The sequence below is a fragment of the Ovis aries genome, chromosome 16 (assembly GCF_016772045.2).
Source record: "Ovis aries strain OAR_USU_Benz2616 breed Rambouillet chromosome 16, ARS-UI_Ramb_v3.0, whole genome shotgun sequence".
Classification (NCBI taxonomy): domain Eukaryota; kingdom Metazoa; phylum Chordata; class Mammalia; order Artiodactyla; family Bovidae; genus Ovis; species Ovis aries.
In genome coordinates this window covers 46,857,641-46,876,284 of record NC_056069.1, presented here as the reverse complement: position 1 = coordinate 46,876,284, position 18,644 = coordinate 46,857,641, and the positions used below count along the sequence as shown (strand labels likewise).

The following is an 18,644-nucleotide window of genomic DNA, read 5'->3' as shown; positions in this document are numbered from 1 at the left end:
TAGCAATAGGGAAAGCAATTATTTTTAAGTGAAAACTAATACTTTCTGAACTAAAAGTTTTCTGTTTTCTGGGCGATTCCAATGATAAGAAAATTTTCACATATTTTTAAAAGACCCAGTATATTTTTGTTTTCTTAGCATTAAATTAAATATTTAATATGTGTTAGCTACTGTGGTAAAGTTATTGAAATGGTCTTTGTCTTTAAATATTTTCCAATATAGTAACATAATACAATACATAAAGGTCTGTTTATAATTTGGTAAGTGTTAGCTATTTTAAAAGACTTGGTAACAGACTAGTCAAAGCCAAACTTTTATATAAATTCCACCTAGGAAACACCCTGTGCATGACATTTGCTCTTCAAAGGAGTAATACAAAAGAAAGAAAAGGGAAATTCATGACACAGAAACGGTATCATGTTATCTCCTCATGAAGGTTCTTTTAGTTTAGGTTTTATTCTTCAGCCTAAACTAGGACAAGTTTTTTGTATTGCAGTCTTTCAAAATTTGCAAATGATTATTACACACAGTTTTTCCCTCTCTATTTCCCATGTCTTAGGGTGTCCATATTCTGTTTTCTGGACAATCCCAATTATTAGCAAAATTTTACATTACTTTTCTTATCTCCAATCTACATGTCACTCGTTTTTAAGATTTCCTCAAATGCAATGGCTTCCAACCTCCTCAACAATATTATCAGCCAAAAAACTCCAATAATTTATTAATACCCATTTGAAATATTACCCATATAGTTAATATATTCCATGAATTATCTAATCTTAAAAAGGAAAGTCAGAACTATAATTTCTCATTCTGAGAAGTATACTATTGTTGAAGGAAGGTTTAGATTTTTTTAGCATCAACACATTACTGACACATACTTTACACTCAGATAAAATTCACTGGTAAGAAAGAATTTCTTACCATAAGAAAGAATTTTACAAAAATTTAGTTAATTATTCCCAGATATATTTATAATATTTTATAGTCCTGTCTCACATCCTAATCAATGAGTAGACATCAGTTGCTAGATAAACACTTGTCCATATTTGAGAGCTGGAAGCAAAAAAATCACAATTTGTACCAAAGTTTTTTATAGTCCCATGATATTCTAGTTCCAAATTACATGCAACAATTTAGCTGCTTTTTCCCTGAGTAAATCATGTTTTACTTTTAAAGATGTTTAACAACTGTTAAAAGCAATATCAGAAGTTCTAATAGGAATCAAATAAAATGAAATTTATTTTTATAAATATTATTTTATTTCATAAAAATACAAAAATATAAATATACATTTATAAAAATATGAATGAATTAACACAAAGACATTCTTCAACTAAATAAATATGGCAGTAATAGTCATTCCTATTTCTTTAGGGATATATTTTTTATATTAATTTACAAAGCAGTTGCACAATGTTTCATTTAATAGTAAAGGTGACTGCAAGTCAGTTAAGAAAACATTATTTATAAAGTTCTTATATCTAAGAAAAGGCACAAAAAGCCTTTCATGTATATTTTATTGATTATTGATGTGATATACTTTCCTTCAGAGATTGTTAGGCAAAGAGGGTGAACTGGTTATTATTACTTTTTAAAATCTATGTCATTCATATTCATTCACAGAAACTTACTGATTAAGCAAACTCTTACTAAGACAACACCTACGTATTGTTTGTAATTTTAACTTTTTAAAAATTTCCTCCAAGGAAGAGAATGCAGGCCACTCCATCTAGTAGCAAAGAGAGTACTTCCATCGACATCCATGAAATCATACCATACTCAATCTCGGTCACTATCATCACCCCCATACATATCAGCAAGTTTTTTAAAACGAGGCCCCCAGTCGCTGAGGTAATCATAATCTTGGTTGCAATCTGCTGTAAGAGATTCCAAAGAACTGAGGGAATCTGCTATGGAATCATTCCCTTCATAGGCATAAGTTGCCAGTGAATCATAAGGAGGTGCACTTGGATCTGAGTCATTTTCTTTTAGTCTTCGATGGATAAAATCTTGTACGTCAATATTTTCCCACAGAGGTACAGTCCTCCTTATCTGAAAAATTGTTTCAGGCATTACATCCCTTCTAAGTTTACTATCTTCTCTTGCCTCTGGATTCCTTAAAGTGCCGATGTCAAAAGCTTGGGTATCTTCTTCCCCACCGCCTTCATCGTTATAGGTCACGATGTTGTCCCGGACATCGTCTTTTGAAATTATCAGAGGTTCCTTTTTTCTTTGCCTCTTCAATGCAGCAAAAAGCACAACTAAAACTATTAACAAACAACAACAACAACAACAACAACAAAAATATAACAAAGAGACAGAGAGGAAATGGTGAGTTTCAATAATTCTGGCTTAAATACAGCACACTCTTATCTTTGTGACCTTGATGTGGTAAAAGAGGTGTTAAGTTCATTTGGATATAAAGACAAACTACCCTGTGCAAATACAGCATGATTTAAGCCAAAAACTGGATGTGTTATATTGATAAAACAAAACAAAACAAAACAAAAAAAGCAGATAATAGAGTGCCTTTTACTTGCTTTTGAGACTCAGTCTTCTAAAGAGCTCAGGCATTGAATAATTTTAATTATGGCTAATGCATTTAGCCAAATGAGTATATAATATCTCACTTTCCTTAATGAACATTTGTCTTAAAATATTAAAATTCTAAAACTACAATCATTATTTTTACAAGAGAAATTTAGCACAAATTTTATGTTTTCTTAATGACTCAAGTGGATATATGCAAAACATTCAAATTTATGCATATATACACATAAGTGCCTTACATGCATATGAGTGTCATGTGTATGTATGTACATGCAAATATGGCATGTAAATATGTGTCATGTGTATTGTATAGACATATGTATGCACACATATCTATAGATATGTATACATACATATATCGTGGTTTCATCCATTCCCGTTATTGACCTGGTTTTGAAAGCCTGCTTAAAATCTGAAATATAATTCTATATGCTACAATATTAAATTCAAACTTAAACTCATCCCTACCTTCTATTCATCTTACAGAAATTATCTTGTTTCTAAGGACTTTCTTGACTTATACAGTTGTATTCAAGCTTTGAGGCTGATATGTTAATTGTGGTCCCTCTGCATACACTATGAACCCTCCCCATGTATGATGTGCCTTCTTATTTCTTTTATACTAGTGAAATTTAAACTATTATGCATATATTCAACAACAAATATTTGCAAGATAAATACATTTATAAACTAAAAATTACATTTTAAAATGTAAGAACGACTATTTGATTTTCAACAAAGTATGTTTTCCATTGAAATTCCATATTTTTATACATAAGAAGAGTTAAAATTATATAAAGAAAAATCTTCCAAAGCATACTTATACATTACTGAGGAGAAATAAAAGCAAATTTTCTCTTACTTTAGGAAAGTTAAAGTTTTTTTGGTATTACTTATGTTTCACTGAAAAATAAGAAAAGTGTTGGCTCAAATTCTATCTTTCATTTTTTTCAATCTTTGTTTTGAGATTATAGAACTAATTTTCATTGAGACTGCACTTCACCTTGGCCCTGATGCCCCTATAACTACCCTTAAGTACTGTCCAATGCTATTGTTATATTGACCAATGCACTTTCCTCAGCTTCTACTAATTGATAGAAAGAATACAAAATATCATTAGAAATATCTTTACTCACCTGCACCGAGCAGGCTTTTAGTGTTGAGCTATATTCAGAGTCATGCTGGACACATTATAAAAAACTATCCATTAAAAACGAGACATATCTTTACTCTCTCCTATTAAAGGATGAGCATGTAAATTAAATCCAATGTAGGTCTGAAATCCACCAATCTAGTGAGCTATGAATTAGAAAAAGAGGGTTCTTTCCAAGTTTAATATTGAATGAATTAATTTACATGTGTGTACTCAGTCACTCCATCATATCCAACTCTTTTCAACCCTATAGACCGAAGCCTACCAAGGTCCTCTGTCTGAGATTCTCCAGGCAAGAATATGGGAGTGGGTTGCCCTGCCCTCCTCCAGGGGATCTTCCTGACCTGGGGATTGAACCCACATCTCTTACATCTCCTGGGCTGGCAGATGAGTTCTCTACCACTAGCACAACCTAGGGAGCCCAAACTAATTTATAAATTCTCTATATGTGTAACACAACAACTGTATCGTCAAATTGCTTTAAGGGTTTCTTAGGTAATGTTTATGCATTTTCACAAACGGCCTTTAGAATCTGCTCTGAGTATTTTCTCCTTTGCCAGGTCAAAATTACCTGCTTCTTTTCCCAACTGAGGTTATTAATCTGGGGTATATGAATGCAATTCAGAGAAGCTAAGATAAGGAACAGAAAAAAAAAAGCATCATTATTTTTACTAATTTGTAAACTGAATGTAGCACTTCCTGTCATAAACATCAGCATAAATTTTAGTGATGGTAAGTATAGTGACTATCAAACTAATAAAAATCATAGATACATCACAAATGATCATTAGACTTGCACTAAAACAAAGCATATATAGGCATATTTTGCTTTCCGTTTTGTTTAATTTGGATAAATATATTTCTTTTTGTATTACATGTTTTATTTAATAAGTTTAAATTATTATTCTAAAATGATTCATAAGTTTCATTTTCACTACCAAAGGTGTTCAAGGAACCAAAGGGGTTAAGAAGTCCTGCCCTAGGTTTTAACCCCTGCCTTGTGTCATGGATATAAACGAAAAACTACATTTCTTCAAAGTGTAAAAGGATAGGCCTAAAATACCATGGCCCTTGTTATATCACCACCTTGCAAAGCCGACTCTCCTAACTACAGAAATATAGCAACTATGTGCAGCCATTAGTATAAAGGCTTGAAATAATGGCATGAGTGCTTAAGAAACTTTATAATAAAACCTTATGAATTAGAACACATTCTGACTAAAATAACAGAAAGTAATTCCATGTTAGATAATAATTGAAAGGTAAAATATAAGAAATGTATGCCCTCCATATTGCCCAGGTCAGAAAGATGACAAACTTTTCTGAATAAAAGAGCCTTCTAGAATTTCTGCATAGAGATTTAGTTGAATAGTGTTATGATATCTAAACTTATGTTGGCAGATGAATATTATTCTCTCATATACATGTCTTTTTGTGTATATGTATTATATTAATATTGAAATTTAAAAAAAACTCAAAATATACATATTTCCATCTTGTACTAAATTAGAGAAGTAGAACTATTTTAGCAAATAAAACAGCATGATATCAGTAGCACTTAGCTGAAAGGGTAAGCCAAAATTTAATCTCCGTAGGGATACAAAAATATTTTACAGAGGAGTTCAAATTTCTAACAGCACATGGACGCGCAGACTGCTGCTGCTGATGGTAGTAGTGCGTATGTCCAAAATCACTCTGATAAATTGTTTTTCTAAATAGTTGGACCATCATGACTGGGACAAATGTTTTCCCCTCACTTGAATCAGTTCCCCACTGAAGTCCTACAAGAATATCTGGCCAAAGGGATTTCATCCAGATAGGTTGAAGGGATTTGCAGTGAAAAGGAGCCAACACATATGAGCACTGGAACATAAATTTGGCTAGCTCTCCTGCCCTAAGGATTCATTTTGGATGAGTATTTGATGGAGACAAGTTTAGGGGGGAATGTTTTACAGTGGAACAACCATTTAATTGAATTAAATTGTTGTCCTGTTAGGGCATACTCAAATAAAGCATTTGCAATTGGAAGCATGACTTGATTTAGAAAATATTGCTGAACTAGGTATGGCCACAATGTCATAATGATATTTCAAGAAATGAACTTAAACATTTTCTTTGGTGGATTGAAACTACATATAAAAATTTTATGAAAAAATGTCTATAGTATTGTGACAACTTAAATGCTCTGGTTAATTCCATATGTGAAATACATGGTAACATTAGAAATAGTATTTGTAAAATAATCTTTTGTTTTGAGGACAATGGTTAGAAAGGTGAATTCTAACAAAGAATAACCTGGGTTTGACTGATAGAACACTTTCTGAATGAGTGACTGTGTAAGTTATCTAACTTTCTGTACAAAAATGAAAGTATTTATCTTATACAGTTGACATAAAAATTTAATCAATTATTAAATGAAATACCCTTTGAAATATGATCATATTAGTTCACACTAAACTCTATACATATATAAAATGTACTTTAAGGTATTTATATATATCACATTATTATATCCTTGTTTTTTTGGTCTCTTGTAGGCTAGAACTATCCTTCATCAAAAATTCATTTTTTTTAATTGGAAGAACTATTTTAATAACAAGTTCAAATTCTCCCTCTTTAGCTATAAGAAAAGAGTGCTTTTCAGTCCACAATCACTGGAGAATGAAGAGAATTCCTTGAATTGAATGAGTATATCTCAGGGGCATATCACTCTGGGGCATACTTACCAAGCAGTATGATGACACAGAGAAGGATAGCAATGAGAGCTCCAGTGCTCAGGCCAGCAGAGAGGACCAAGGCTTCGGCATTGCAGGACTGCATGTTTCCTTGATTATCACAAGCACACACACGAATGGTGAGTGTGCCAGTGCTGCTTTGAATCGGATAATCATTGTCAAAAATTAAGATTGGCAGCAAATACGTGCTCATTTTGTTGCGGCTGTACCCATCTTTTCGAGTCATGATTCCTGCTGTATTATCTGTTAAAAAAAAAAAAGAAAAGTCAGATCAGTCTTTTAAATTTTGACTCAATGTTTCATAATATTTGTCTTTAAAAATGCTCTGTACCTTTATTGTCTACAATGGTGAAGTTTGGATTGAGGGGGAATTCTGGAACTGGTTCAAAAAAGAATTTGTGGCCTCGGGGAGGATCATCTTTGTCCATGACACTGACAGTCTGAATCAACTAAAACCGAAGAAAAATCAATTAAATATAGCACAAAAAGCAACTCTTGTTATTAGAAGACATTTAAAATCAGCATTTGGGCTTTAAATATATCACTAAAACTAAACAAAAAAAATTCCATTTTGAGAAAAATTTCCACCATTTTTTATAGCTCTGTCTAATGTAACTTATTTAATGAGGAGTAAAAACTGTCAATCAAGTCTCAGTTTGCAGAGCACCTCTATGAATCATTGTCTGCTTCCAGGCCACTATTGTATCCAAGAAAAGAAATCCAAAATTAGGTCAATATCTTTTGCCTTTTGACTTTTAATATATACTTCCAGTCCATTTCATTATGAACTGATTACCAACATCTTGCCTCCACTAGACAATGATTGTTTCAAAAGCAAAGAACATAACAGATGGATTTTTTTAAAGTGGTTATCACAACCACACCTAGACATTAAGGAAACTATAAATATAGTTTTGGAAAAATGAGCAATATGCCATATAATACCAGAAAGCAGAAGATTTTTAAGCTTTGGGGTGCCATAATTACAATGAGATTGCATATTTTATTCAAAATGTTTGCTCTTCCCTTTAATGGTAACTGCAAAAATTAGAAGAATATATGAATAAAGCCTTCTAAAGTTTTATAATACACTGTTGAATTTGAGAAATTATAGCACCTCTCAGCTGTGCTCCCTGTAGGTCAGAGGTGTGCCACAGTGGGAAGATGGAACAGCAAATGACAGGTTGGGCAGTGAAATGCTAAGTGACCATTTTATCATGGATAAAGTACAAAGCCACACATCGGGGTGCCTGTTTTCCAGTCCTGGGTCTGCCATCTGTGTGATTTGTAATCACAGTCATTTAATTACCATTACTTTCAAATCCTCTTCTACAAAAACAAATAGTTTCACCACTTCCAGCTATCACAGTTCAACATTCTGTGATGAAGAATTAGTAGTTTTGTAGTAGTTTAATGTATTCTTCATTGTGGTTATTGTGTATTCTCTAAGTCCATACCAGGGGGCTCAGTGATAAAATACTATATACGTGTAAAAAGTGAACATATTCAGCTTTTTCCTAAAATTACTTTAGTGATGTCTCAAATATTGCTTTATAAGATGACCTTGTAACTCTTCTACAATCTTTTTTTTATCTAATATTAAAGCTTAAAACAGACAAAATATAACTAATCTCAAACCAAAATGACCTGACTGAGCAACTGAAAGTGGCAAATGTAATCAGCAAGAAATTATTATGATTTCCTTTATATTAACACAGGTCAATTTTATTTTCTTACTTCATGTTTTAATAATATATTTTATTTATTTATTTAAAATATATTTATTTTCTTACTTCATGTTTTAATAATATATTTTCATCCCATTTATGATTATATATCACTACCAATATAATTATGAATCCAGCTAGGAACTTTTTATATATGTGATATCTATTATATACCTGGTATATAAATTAAAGCATATATTATAATTTTCATATTATATCATAGATTATATAAAATATTTTAAAATTAATATTTTTAAGATTATTGTGAGTTGTTTGGTATGGGAGATAAAGAACTGACAAGCTGAATTGACAATAGTTTTCATGAAAAAAACAAGGTAAATTAATGCAATGTCATTTGCCTTGGTGAAGAGGAAAAATTTTTTTTTTAGTTTATAATAACTTACCTGCCCAGGTTTTGCATTTTCACAAACAAATGTTTCATAGTACATGGCCAATTCTGGAGCGTGGTCATTTATATCTAGAATTCTGATGAAGACAGGAATGTGGCTACTTTGTTTTGAGTTATCTGCAGTGAGAACATGTGTAAGATTTTAGTCTCATTTACAGAGTAGCAGTGGTATTGTTTGCCCCATTTGTAACTTAGCAACACATCATTTCTACGGTATTCACTTTTAGATTGGATTGCTGATGTATATCTCAGCTTTCCTACATGGTTCAGGTGGAAAGCATGATAGAATGAGGAGAATATAATTGAGAGTGAATATTATTTGTAAGATATTCTTTTCTTAGACTGATTATTTTATGATTAGATCGTGTTTTGTTCTACAGTAAGATGTAAAAGAAAGCCAAGTTTAAAATGAATGAATATCTGGTAATCCTTAAAATGAGTTAAAAATCCAACACACTCTAAGTAATCTCTCTCAGTTCTAATAATAAAATCATCCCACTCAGGAAAAAGTTTATTTAATGCTATTATTTTAAGACTTTGGTGAAAAATAATGTGCTCAGATGGATGTATTTCCAACTTACTTATTTCTGTAGCTATGACGGTTATATTGTGCCAAGGAGTTGATTCCCTGTCTAGAGGCTTCAAAGTGAAAATAGAGCCATTTTCTGAGTGAATACTGAAAATCCGGTCCATGTCAGTATGCCGATCAACAGAGTACCTAGCAGGAAAGAGACCCATCATTCCAGGCACTGTTTTAAGATTACAGCTTATCTACCATTTCATAAAGTTAGAGGCAATTCACACAATGGTCTGATAAAGGAGACAAGTGAAATACAGATGATTTTCTTGAATTTTTATTTTGTGTAATTTTCATTTAGACAATTTGGTACATTTGACTGATTTCATTATTACTATTCTATGATTATGTGTACTTCAGAGTCATTATTGACATTTGTGAGTCCTTGTGGCAGTTTTTAAGTGAGTTTTTAATAGCCACTTGATTTATTTATGCTATCATAGACCTATCGCAGTACTTGAGACATATTAAACAGCCATATTAAATTTGATAAAATCAATTCCATTGGATAAATTGAAATTAAGTTGCAAATAACACATGAAAATGTGTGTCCACAGAGTCCTTATAAGTGGATATGCAGAGGCTGTTGTAAAATACATGGATCTTGAATGCTTCTCTTCAAGGATTATTTCAGCTAAATCAAATGTCCTCCTCCACTCTCTCCCTTTCAGTTCAGTTCAGTCGTTCAGTCATGTCCGACTCTTTCCGACTCCATGAATTGCAGCGTGCCAGGCCTCCCTGTCCATCACCAACTCCCAGAGGTCACTCAGACTCACATCCATCGTGATGCCATCCAGCCATCTCATCCTCCATCGTCCCCTTCTCCTCCTGACCCAATCCCTCCCAGCATCAAAGTCTTTTCCAATGAGTCAACTCTTTGCATGAGGTGGCCAAAGTACTGGAGTTTCAGCTTCAGCATCATTCCCTCCAAAGAAATCCCAGGGCTGATCTCCTTTAGAATGGACTGGTTGTATCTCCTTGCAGTCCAAGGGACTCTCAAGAGTCTTCTCCAACAGCACAGTTCAAAAGCATCAATTCTTCAGCGCTCAGCCTTCTTCACAGTCCAACTCTCACATCCATACATGACCACTGGAAAAACCATAGCCTTGACTAGCCTTACTAGCCTTTGTTGGCAAAGTAATGTCTCTGCTTTTCAATATGCTATCTAGGTTGGTCATAACTTTTCTTCCAAGGAATAAGTGTCCTTTAATTTCATGGCTGCAGTCACCATCTATCTGCAGTGGTTTTGGAGCCCACCAAAATAAAGTTTGACACTGTTTCTACTGTTTCCCCATCTATTTCCCATGAAGTGATGGGACCAGATGCCATGATCTTCATTTTCTGAATGTTGAGATTTAAGCCAATTTTTTCACTCTCCTCTTTCACTTTCATCAAGAGGCTTTTTAGTTCCTCTTCACTTTCTGCCATAAGGGTGGTGTTATCTGCATATCTGAGGTTATTGATATTTCTCCCGGCAATCTGAATTCCAGCTTGTGTTTCTTCCAGCCCAGCGTTTCTCATGATGTACTCTGCATATAAGTTAAATAAGCAGGGTGACTTACTTCAAATAAAAACTGAAATGCAAAGGGCCACAGAATACATGACTCTCTCATCAGGTATGTATGTAAGATGTCAATCTAAACTTTATACTATTCAGTGACCGGCAAAATAATGCCCACCTTCCTCCAATGAATGTCTATCTTCTAATTCCTGGAAGCTGTACATGGTTTACTTTACACGGTAAAAGTAACTTTTCAGGTGTGATTAAGGTTAAAGACATTGAGATGGGCAACTAAACTTGATTATTTGTGTGTGTTAGTCACTCAGTCTGACTCTTTGTGACCCCATGGATTGTAGCCTGCCAGGCTTCTATGTCCATGGAATTATTCAGGCAAGTATACTGAAGTGTATTGTCATTCCCTTCTCCAGGGGATCTTCCTGACCCAGGGACTGAACCCTGGTCTCCCACATTGCAGGCAGATTCTTTGCTGTCTGAGCTACAAATTAATCCTATGAACCCTTAAAAGTTGAAGAAGGCAGAAAGGTAAAATTCTAGCTTACATGAAAATCCTTTAGTTACATCAGGCCATGTTAAACTGTACTAGCTACCATTTTTGCATATTTTAAATTTCTGCTGTTGAATGTTTAATTGAGCAATGTAAGAGCCTAAGTGCATCTCACATGTTTATGGAAATCCTGGTAGAACAGATTCTGATTCACTAGATCTAGTGTGTGAACAGTTATTCGGTAATTCTAACAAGCTTAGGTGAATCCAGGTTGTAAGCCCACTGACAAGGTTTTGTATAACAAGGTTATAGACCATGGGATAAACTGGTTAGAATAAGGACAGCTAAGAGAAGAACAATGGCAGAGAACTAACAGACTAATCAGCATCAAGTGGCACCTTGATTTTTCCAGGTTTCTATTAAAGACACTTAGCAAAATGAACTCCCTTTTAATCTGGTGAATCTGGGAATTAACAACAACTCCCATTATGATTCTGTAATATATCCATTATTGCGCACTGGCTTTGACAAAAATTAGTAATAGATATTTAGGTTTCTAACATTGTGAAACATTGGTAATTTTTGACATATTGAATGAAAATGGATTTATGTAAAGGCTATGTTTTTATATTAGGATTATTATAATAAAATACACATAACAGTATACTTTTATAAGAAATATGCTTAACTTAAGGGATCCATTAATAAATTCAGATTTCAAAAATAATTTTAACTATGTAGTATGTGATGGTACTTATGTAATTTATTCTCTGCTAAATTTTGTAAATTTATTATTTCAAATCCACAAACACAGTTCAAAGTGAGTATTTGGGCATGTGGACATATACATATTAATGTATATATATTGGATTTCATCTTAGAATAACTAAAAGCTTTGTATACTTGTTCTCAGATTTCTTTCTGTACTTCACTTCACAGATATGAAACCAGGTCAGTTACCTCCTTGTTATCCTTTGGACATGTTGTGCAATGGACAATAGAGCTATATGGAAATGGTAGTGTCCCATTATTTTTGCAAATGGAGTAGGAAATGGCAACCTATGCAAATATTATTGCTTGAAAATTCCATGGACAGAGGAGCCTGGTGGGCTGCAGTCTGTTTGTGGATCACAGAGTTGAACATGACTGAAGTGACTGAGGACATTTTTGCAATAATCATGATTGTAATTTTTCTGCATAGCTGTGTATGTATACATGTATGTATATATACATATTATACTTATATTTCTTAGAGACAAAAGTTACGTTGGGTTATAACTAACAATTCATTGTCAGCAAAGGATCTGAGATAGTTTATTTTTTTAAATAAACGTCACGTATTCAAATCAAGACTAAAAGTCATATGAAATTTTTTATTTTTAATTTTTATTCCTTGGTGGTGGTTGTGGTTTAGTTGCTAAGTCAGGTTCAACTCTTGTGACTCCATGTAGCCCACCAAGATTTTCCATCCATGGGATTTCCCAGGGAAAAATACTGGAGTGAGTTGCCATTTCTCCTCTATGGGATCTTCCAGAGCCAGGGATCCAACTGGAGTCTCCTGCTTTGCAAGCAGATTCTTTACTGTTGAGCCATCAGGGAAGGTCTTTTATTGCTTAAGCAGTGTTTAAATGAAGCAAGATAGAGTGTTTTCTATCTCTAGGTTTCAATTTTCCTAAAATTTAGCCCTTAATGTAGCCTGAGAGTTACTGGAATATTAAAAAAAATGTTATTCCTAAAATACTTGGACCAAATTTTACTTATCAATACAAACAATCCTAAAAGAAACACAAAGAAAGTAAATAAAAGAGCATAACCCAATCACATGTATGTGTTGAATGAAACTCAGTTCATAATATTCACCTTTATATTTTTATCTCTATCATTGGAAAGTTCAGTAGCTAACCATAATCTGCTTATTGCTGAATAGATCTCTGATTTCCTCCTATCATTTGCATCAGAGATCAAGAAGAAATAAAAATCTCTTTGTTCCCATTGTTACTTGCTCTAGAGATTTGTATGAGAGTTTCTGTGATTGTGCAATAATGAATAATTCTTACATTATATAAATCTAGCTTTGACTTGGCACTTGTGTGGCATCAAAATAAGTCCATGTTTCTTGCTGCCCCACTCTTAGGTTCAACCTTGAAAGGTACTGTCTTCAAGTTAAGAATTCATGAAGAAGAATCACTTTGATTATTTATAAATAGTTCACTTCAATATTAACACTGTAAACTTCTGGGTGTGTATTTATAAGTTTGCCCATTGCAAATTATATCTTGCCATTTTTCCAAGCCCAGAGATAATTTTCATTTATTTAGCAATCAATGTTCTATTTTGAACACAGAATAGGATGTTCTGGTTTACCTATTAATAATAAATACACCAGAGTACAACAAATGATCAAAAGGAGGCTGAAAAACATTTAATGTGAGACAAAACTATCTCTATGCCTCAGCAGATGATTTAATAAAACAATTTTTTTATTGATCTCCTTATATTGAATTTTTAATAGTAAGTTTAAAAAATCATTGGCATGATTTTTTGAATGAATATCTTATGCAGAAACAGGAGCCAATCATATAAGCAGCAAAAAAATCAAGGTCAAAAGGTCACAAGAAAGCTGAGCCTGTGGAACCTAAAACCTGGTTCTAGCTTGTTTTCTTTGTTGTTGTTGTTGTTGTTTGTTTTTCAAGTTCTACAATTAAGGATCAAACACATACATGTATATGCATGGCTGAGTCCCTTTGCTATTCACCTGAACCTACCACATTATTAATCAGCTATATCCCAACATAAAATAAAAAGTTTAAAAATAAATAAATAGATAACCAATAAGGACCTACTGTTGTCACAGGGAATTCTGTTTATATTCTGTAATGACCTAAATGGGAAACTTTGAAAAAGATTCGATATATTTACAGGTAGAAGAAAATGCACTTCCCTGGTGGCTCAGACTATAAAGAATCCTCTTGCAATGCTGGAGACCTGGGTTCACCCCCTGGGTTGGGAGGATCTCCTAGAAGAGGGTATAGCAACCCACTCCAGTATTCTTGCATGAAGAATCCCCATGGACAGAAGAGTCTGGCAGGTGACAGCCCATGGGGTTACAAAGAGTCAGACAGAATTGAGTAATATACTCCAACATAAAAAAAAAAAAAAAAGATTCTTAAAAAGAAAAAGAAGCAAACACATAGAAGATCCCTGTATTTTCACCTACTACAAAAATGTTAGTTAAATTACAGATACCAGAACAAATCAACAAATCAGTAATATGCAGAAATATGTCAGGGATAGCATTCCTTTCCCTTTTCTGTATCCCAGGTATATCTTCCATTAATTCAATATACTTAGGCTGTGAGTTTGTTAATCATTTTTTTCAGCTACTGCTTTCTAGAAATGTGTCTTCCAGCTACAAATTGAAACCTTCCTTGAGAATGTGACTATACTGCTTGAACAAATAATTCATAACATTTTTTGGAAATATCAGTGACATAATTTTGAAATTATCAGTATTTTACTTTCTGTAATGAAATAAAATATTATGAAAATACTAATATATATGAAGGCACTTATTCCAGTTTATTGTGGAATCATGTACTTTACTGTGATATAACTAAATTTCTCACCAGCAAGTTTGTTTTGTACTTCTCTGCATGACTGCTGTAGAACTGATTTCTTCTAAAATTTGTTGAATTTTAAATATGTTGAGCATAAAATAAGTGTGAAATGAGACAATATACTCTTTCAGAAACTGTAAAGCTATAATCAACCTTAAAACTAGTAAATCCAGAATAACTAATGAAGTGACACAGAGTTGACAACAGCTGCTAATTGTAACCAGAATCTTATTTTGCAAGTGGCAGCTGTATTTCAGAAAATATGTTTCATGGACAGATTTACTGGTGGGTGAGAATTACTTCCCAAACTTCCCTAGTAAATGTTTTTCCATGATGTTTATCATAGCCTATTCAGGCTCTGGGGATCTGTCATCCTTCTAAAGGATTCAGACAAACAAAAGAGTCAAATATTACAATGTTGTCTTCTGGTTGAATTACTGATCGCTTTTCACACTGTAATTGAATATCTAAAGCTTTTTTAATGTACATGTTTATGCTAACAAGATGAGTTTAATATTATATTTTCAGGCATGGCCCTATATTTTATCAGATTTGGCAGCATAATTTTAGAAGCATAATTTCAAGTTCATTTGTTTCCCAAATATTTTTCTTCCCTTTGTCACAATTCTTGACTTTACAGGTAAAACTAGTGCTCATTGTTTACTTAAGATATAAGTACCCTATAAAAGTAAATATTTCTGGTAGAGCTAAGAATTTAAAAATGTATCAGCCACTTTTATATATCATAAAAAAGTTGCAAGTTTTACTAGCAGTCTTTGACCAATCATTTTTTCTCCTGAAATTGTATCATGTGGAAATTATCAGATATAATGTGTGAGATATAGACTCACACTCTATGAGTCAGACATGACTGAGTGACTCTCACTTCACTGCATATATATGTATATATGTATATATATATATATACTATATATAGATAATAGAAGTTTATTAAGAAAGGTAATGACATTAGCAAATATTTACAATTAGCAAAATATATAAACCCATAAATATTACAAGATTTCTACTTAATAATAAATAATTAGGAGATTGATATGTTGTTTGAAAGATGAAATACTTGATGGAAGTAGGATAAATAGCACTGGTGTACCTACTAAGGGGATAATTATAGACATCTTATTTGCTGTAAAATAATCTGTGCAATACATTTTTCTAAAATGAATGGCTATAATTATATAATCTTGAAAACTTGAAAGCTTGAAAAGATTTGAATGTTCTCACATATAAAATAACAGGGACTATATTTACCACCTGTTTCCACACTAAAAGCCAGATGAAATATACGAAACAATTATTTTTGAAGTATTAGATATCAGGAGACAGAGGCAAAGAGGAAGAAATGATGCAATCTTCAAAAGTGGCTTTGGCCTGGGAGGGTTTCTAGGTAATAATGCAGGAAGTGGGAGCCCAGGTGGAGCCTGTCAATCCCTTGAGTTCAAGAGATGATTCTGAGGGTCCAAGGAGACTAACGTGGGCTACAATTTTCTGGGTAGAGGACTTCAAGGGATAGAACTTCACAGAGAACCACAGAAATATGAAAAGAATCCCACTCAACTCTTCAGCTGAGTACTGGTCAGAATACATATGAGGACAAGTAAAATCTATGGCTTCCATAGATGTAAGCAATTATAGAGTCTGGCAGGAGCAAAGTTGAACTGGCATGTGTCTGGAAATAATTCTAGTTCCCACCAGCCAAAGGGGAAAATTCATCACTCATGGGGTTTTGCTGGACTACTCAGAAACCTCTTACCTGATTTATGGGGCAAACCAGTTACAGACAAAGGGCTGCTGAAGAAAAAGCCAAAAGGTTTAAGCTATTTCAAGTAACTTAGCCACACATCTGAATACAGTTCAAGAGTATTTATAAAAATGTAAAGCTGACAGGCACTAAACACAGTATAAACACAATATTTTTGTACAATCAGAAATCACAGATAAGTATGGAATGGGAAATGTGACTGCAAACAAAAATCTGTCAACTAAAACTAACCTGGATATTACACAGTTGACAGAATTAGCTGACAATGATATTTTAACAGTTATTTTAAATGTATTCTGAATATTTAACTTGGAGAAGGAAATTGCAACTCATCTCAATATTCTTGTCCAGAGAATACTATGACAGAAGAGTCTGGTAGATAATAGTCTGTACAGTCACAAAGAGATGAAAGAATAAGGATACACACACACACACACACACACACACACACACACACACACACACACACACACATCTCCTTCATAAAGCTTCTAGAAAAGAAACTACGGTCTGTGAGTTGAAACTCATCCTATAATGGGATTAAATCAGGTTAGGTATTGCAAAAAAAAAAAGAATTAGTAAACTTTAAAAGAAAAATGAATAGGAACTATTTAAAATGACTAAGGTGAGGGAGATTAAAAAATTAGAGCACCAGTGAGCTGTGTTGCACTTTCAAGAGACCTAACATAATTAAAATTAAATGATCTGAAAGAGAGGAAGGTAGGGCAAAATTATTGAAGAAACAGTGATTGAAAAGTTTTCCAAGTCTGACAAAAGCCATAAACTCACAGATCCAAGAAGCTTAATAAACTTCAAGTACAAAATATATGAAGCACATTATAGAAATTCACATCATAATCAAATCGCTTAAAGCTTTTGACAAAATTTAAATGCATCCTAAGAAACAACTAAGTTGTTAAGACAAAAATAAACATAAAGACATTTCAAAATATTTACTTTAGGATTTAGAAAGAAAGCAATAACTACTCTCAATCTAAAATTCTGTACCCAGCAAGAAAAGAATGATACCATTAAAAAAGGAAATATTGAATAATTCAAAATAAAGCACAGTGTTAATCCAAACAAGGCAGAAAATAGGAATGATGAAACAAAGAAAAGAGAACAATTAGAAAACAAACAGCAAACAAGCATGAGGTATATAATAACTGAGATAAAAAATACACCAGAAGGAATCAACAGATTATGTGATACAGAGGAGTGGACCAGCAATCTGGAAGACAGAGTAGTGGAAATCATTGAAGACAAATAGGAAAAAGGGGAAAAAAAGATGAAAATAAAGGAGGAAAACTTGCAAGACTCCTAGTACAACATCAAGCACATTAAGATTCATATTTTGTGGTGCAGAAGAAGAGAAACAGAGAAACAGAAAGAAAGCATATTTGAAGAGATGGTAGCAGAAAAATTTCCTAACCTGCGCTTCTAGGCCAGGAAGCACAGAGTCCAAAACAGGACCAACCCAAAGAGGACCACACAATATTGTAATGAAATGAGAAAACTAAAGAGAAGATAATAAAAGCTGGAAGGGAAAAGCAACAGATAAATATAAGGGAATGCCCATAAGCTATCAGTCAACCTTTCAACAGTTACTACACAGGACAGAAGATTTATATATTTTAAATATACTACACAGTATATTTAAAGTAATGAGAGGAAAAACCTAAAAGCGACAATTTGCTCCCTGGCAAGATTTCACTGAGATTTGATGGAGACATCAAAGGTTTTTATAGGCAAGCAAAAACTAGAGTTCAGAATCATAAAACCAACTTTAAAAAAAAATTAAAGGGATTTTTCTGAGTAAAAATGAACAGCAGAGCTAGAAATGTATAAAAAAAAATCTCATTTATAAAGGCAACTATACAGTAGAGGTGGTGAATCAATGATGTATGACACTAGTAGAAAGGTTGAAAAGACCAAAGTAGTAAAATAATGCATATATACAAGTAGTTAAGGGATACATGAAACAAAGTAATGTAAAATATGATGTTAAAAGCATTAAATGTAGAGGAGATTTGTGGAGTAAAAATGCAGTGTTGGCTGTTAAAATCTGTTTGAACTTAAGACAAATG

General features: G+C 33.1%; 1 protein-coding gene across 1 annotated transcript in view; it reads right to left on the bottom strand.

Moving 5' to 3' along the window:
• Positions 1–1,239: 1,239 nt before the first annotated feature.
• The window catches only part of CDH9 (cadherin 9), a 137,904-nt gene continuing 120,499 nt past the window's right edge, over positions 1,240–18,644 (bottom strand). The window contains exons 8-12 of the mRNA XM_004017074.6: positions 9,159–9,295; positions 8,573–8,694; positions 6,773–6,890; positions 6,433–6,684; positions 1,240–2,270 (exon numbers count right to left, since the gene is read on the bottom strand). Of these exons, the coding sequence (XP_004017123.2) occupies positions 1,783–2,270; positions 6,433–6,684; positions 6,773–6,890; positions 8,573–8,694; positions 9,159–9,295 (1,117 nt within the window). The 3' untranslated portion in view covers positions 1,240–1,782. The remainder of the gene's footprint in view (positions 2,271–6,432; positions 6,685–6,772; positions 6,891–8,572; positions 8,695–9,158; positions 9,296–18,644) is intronic.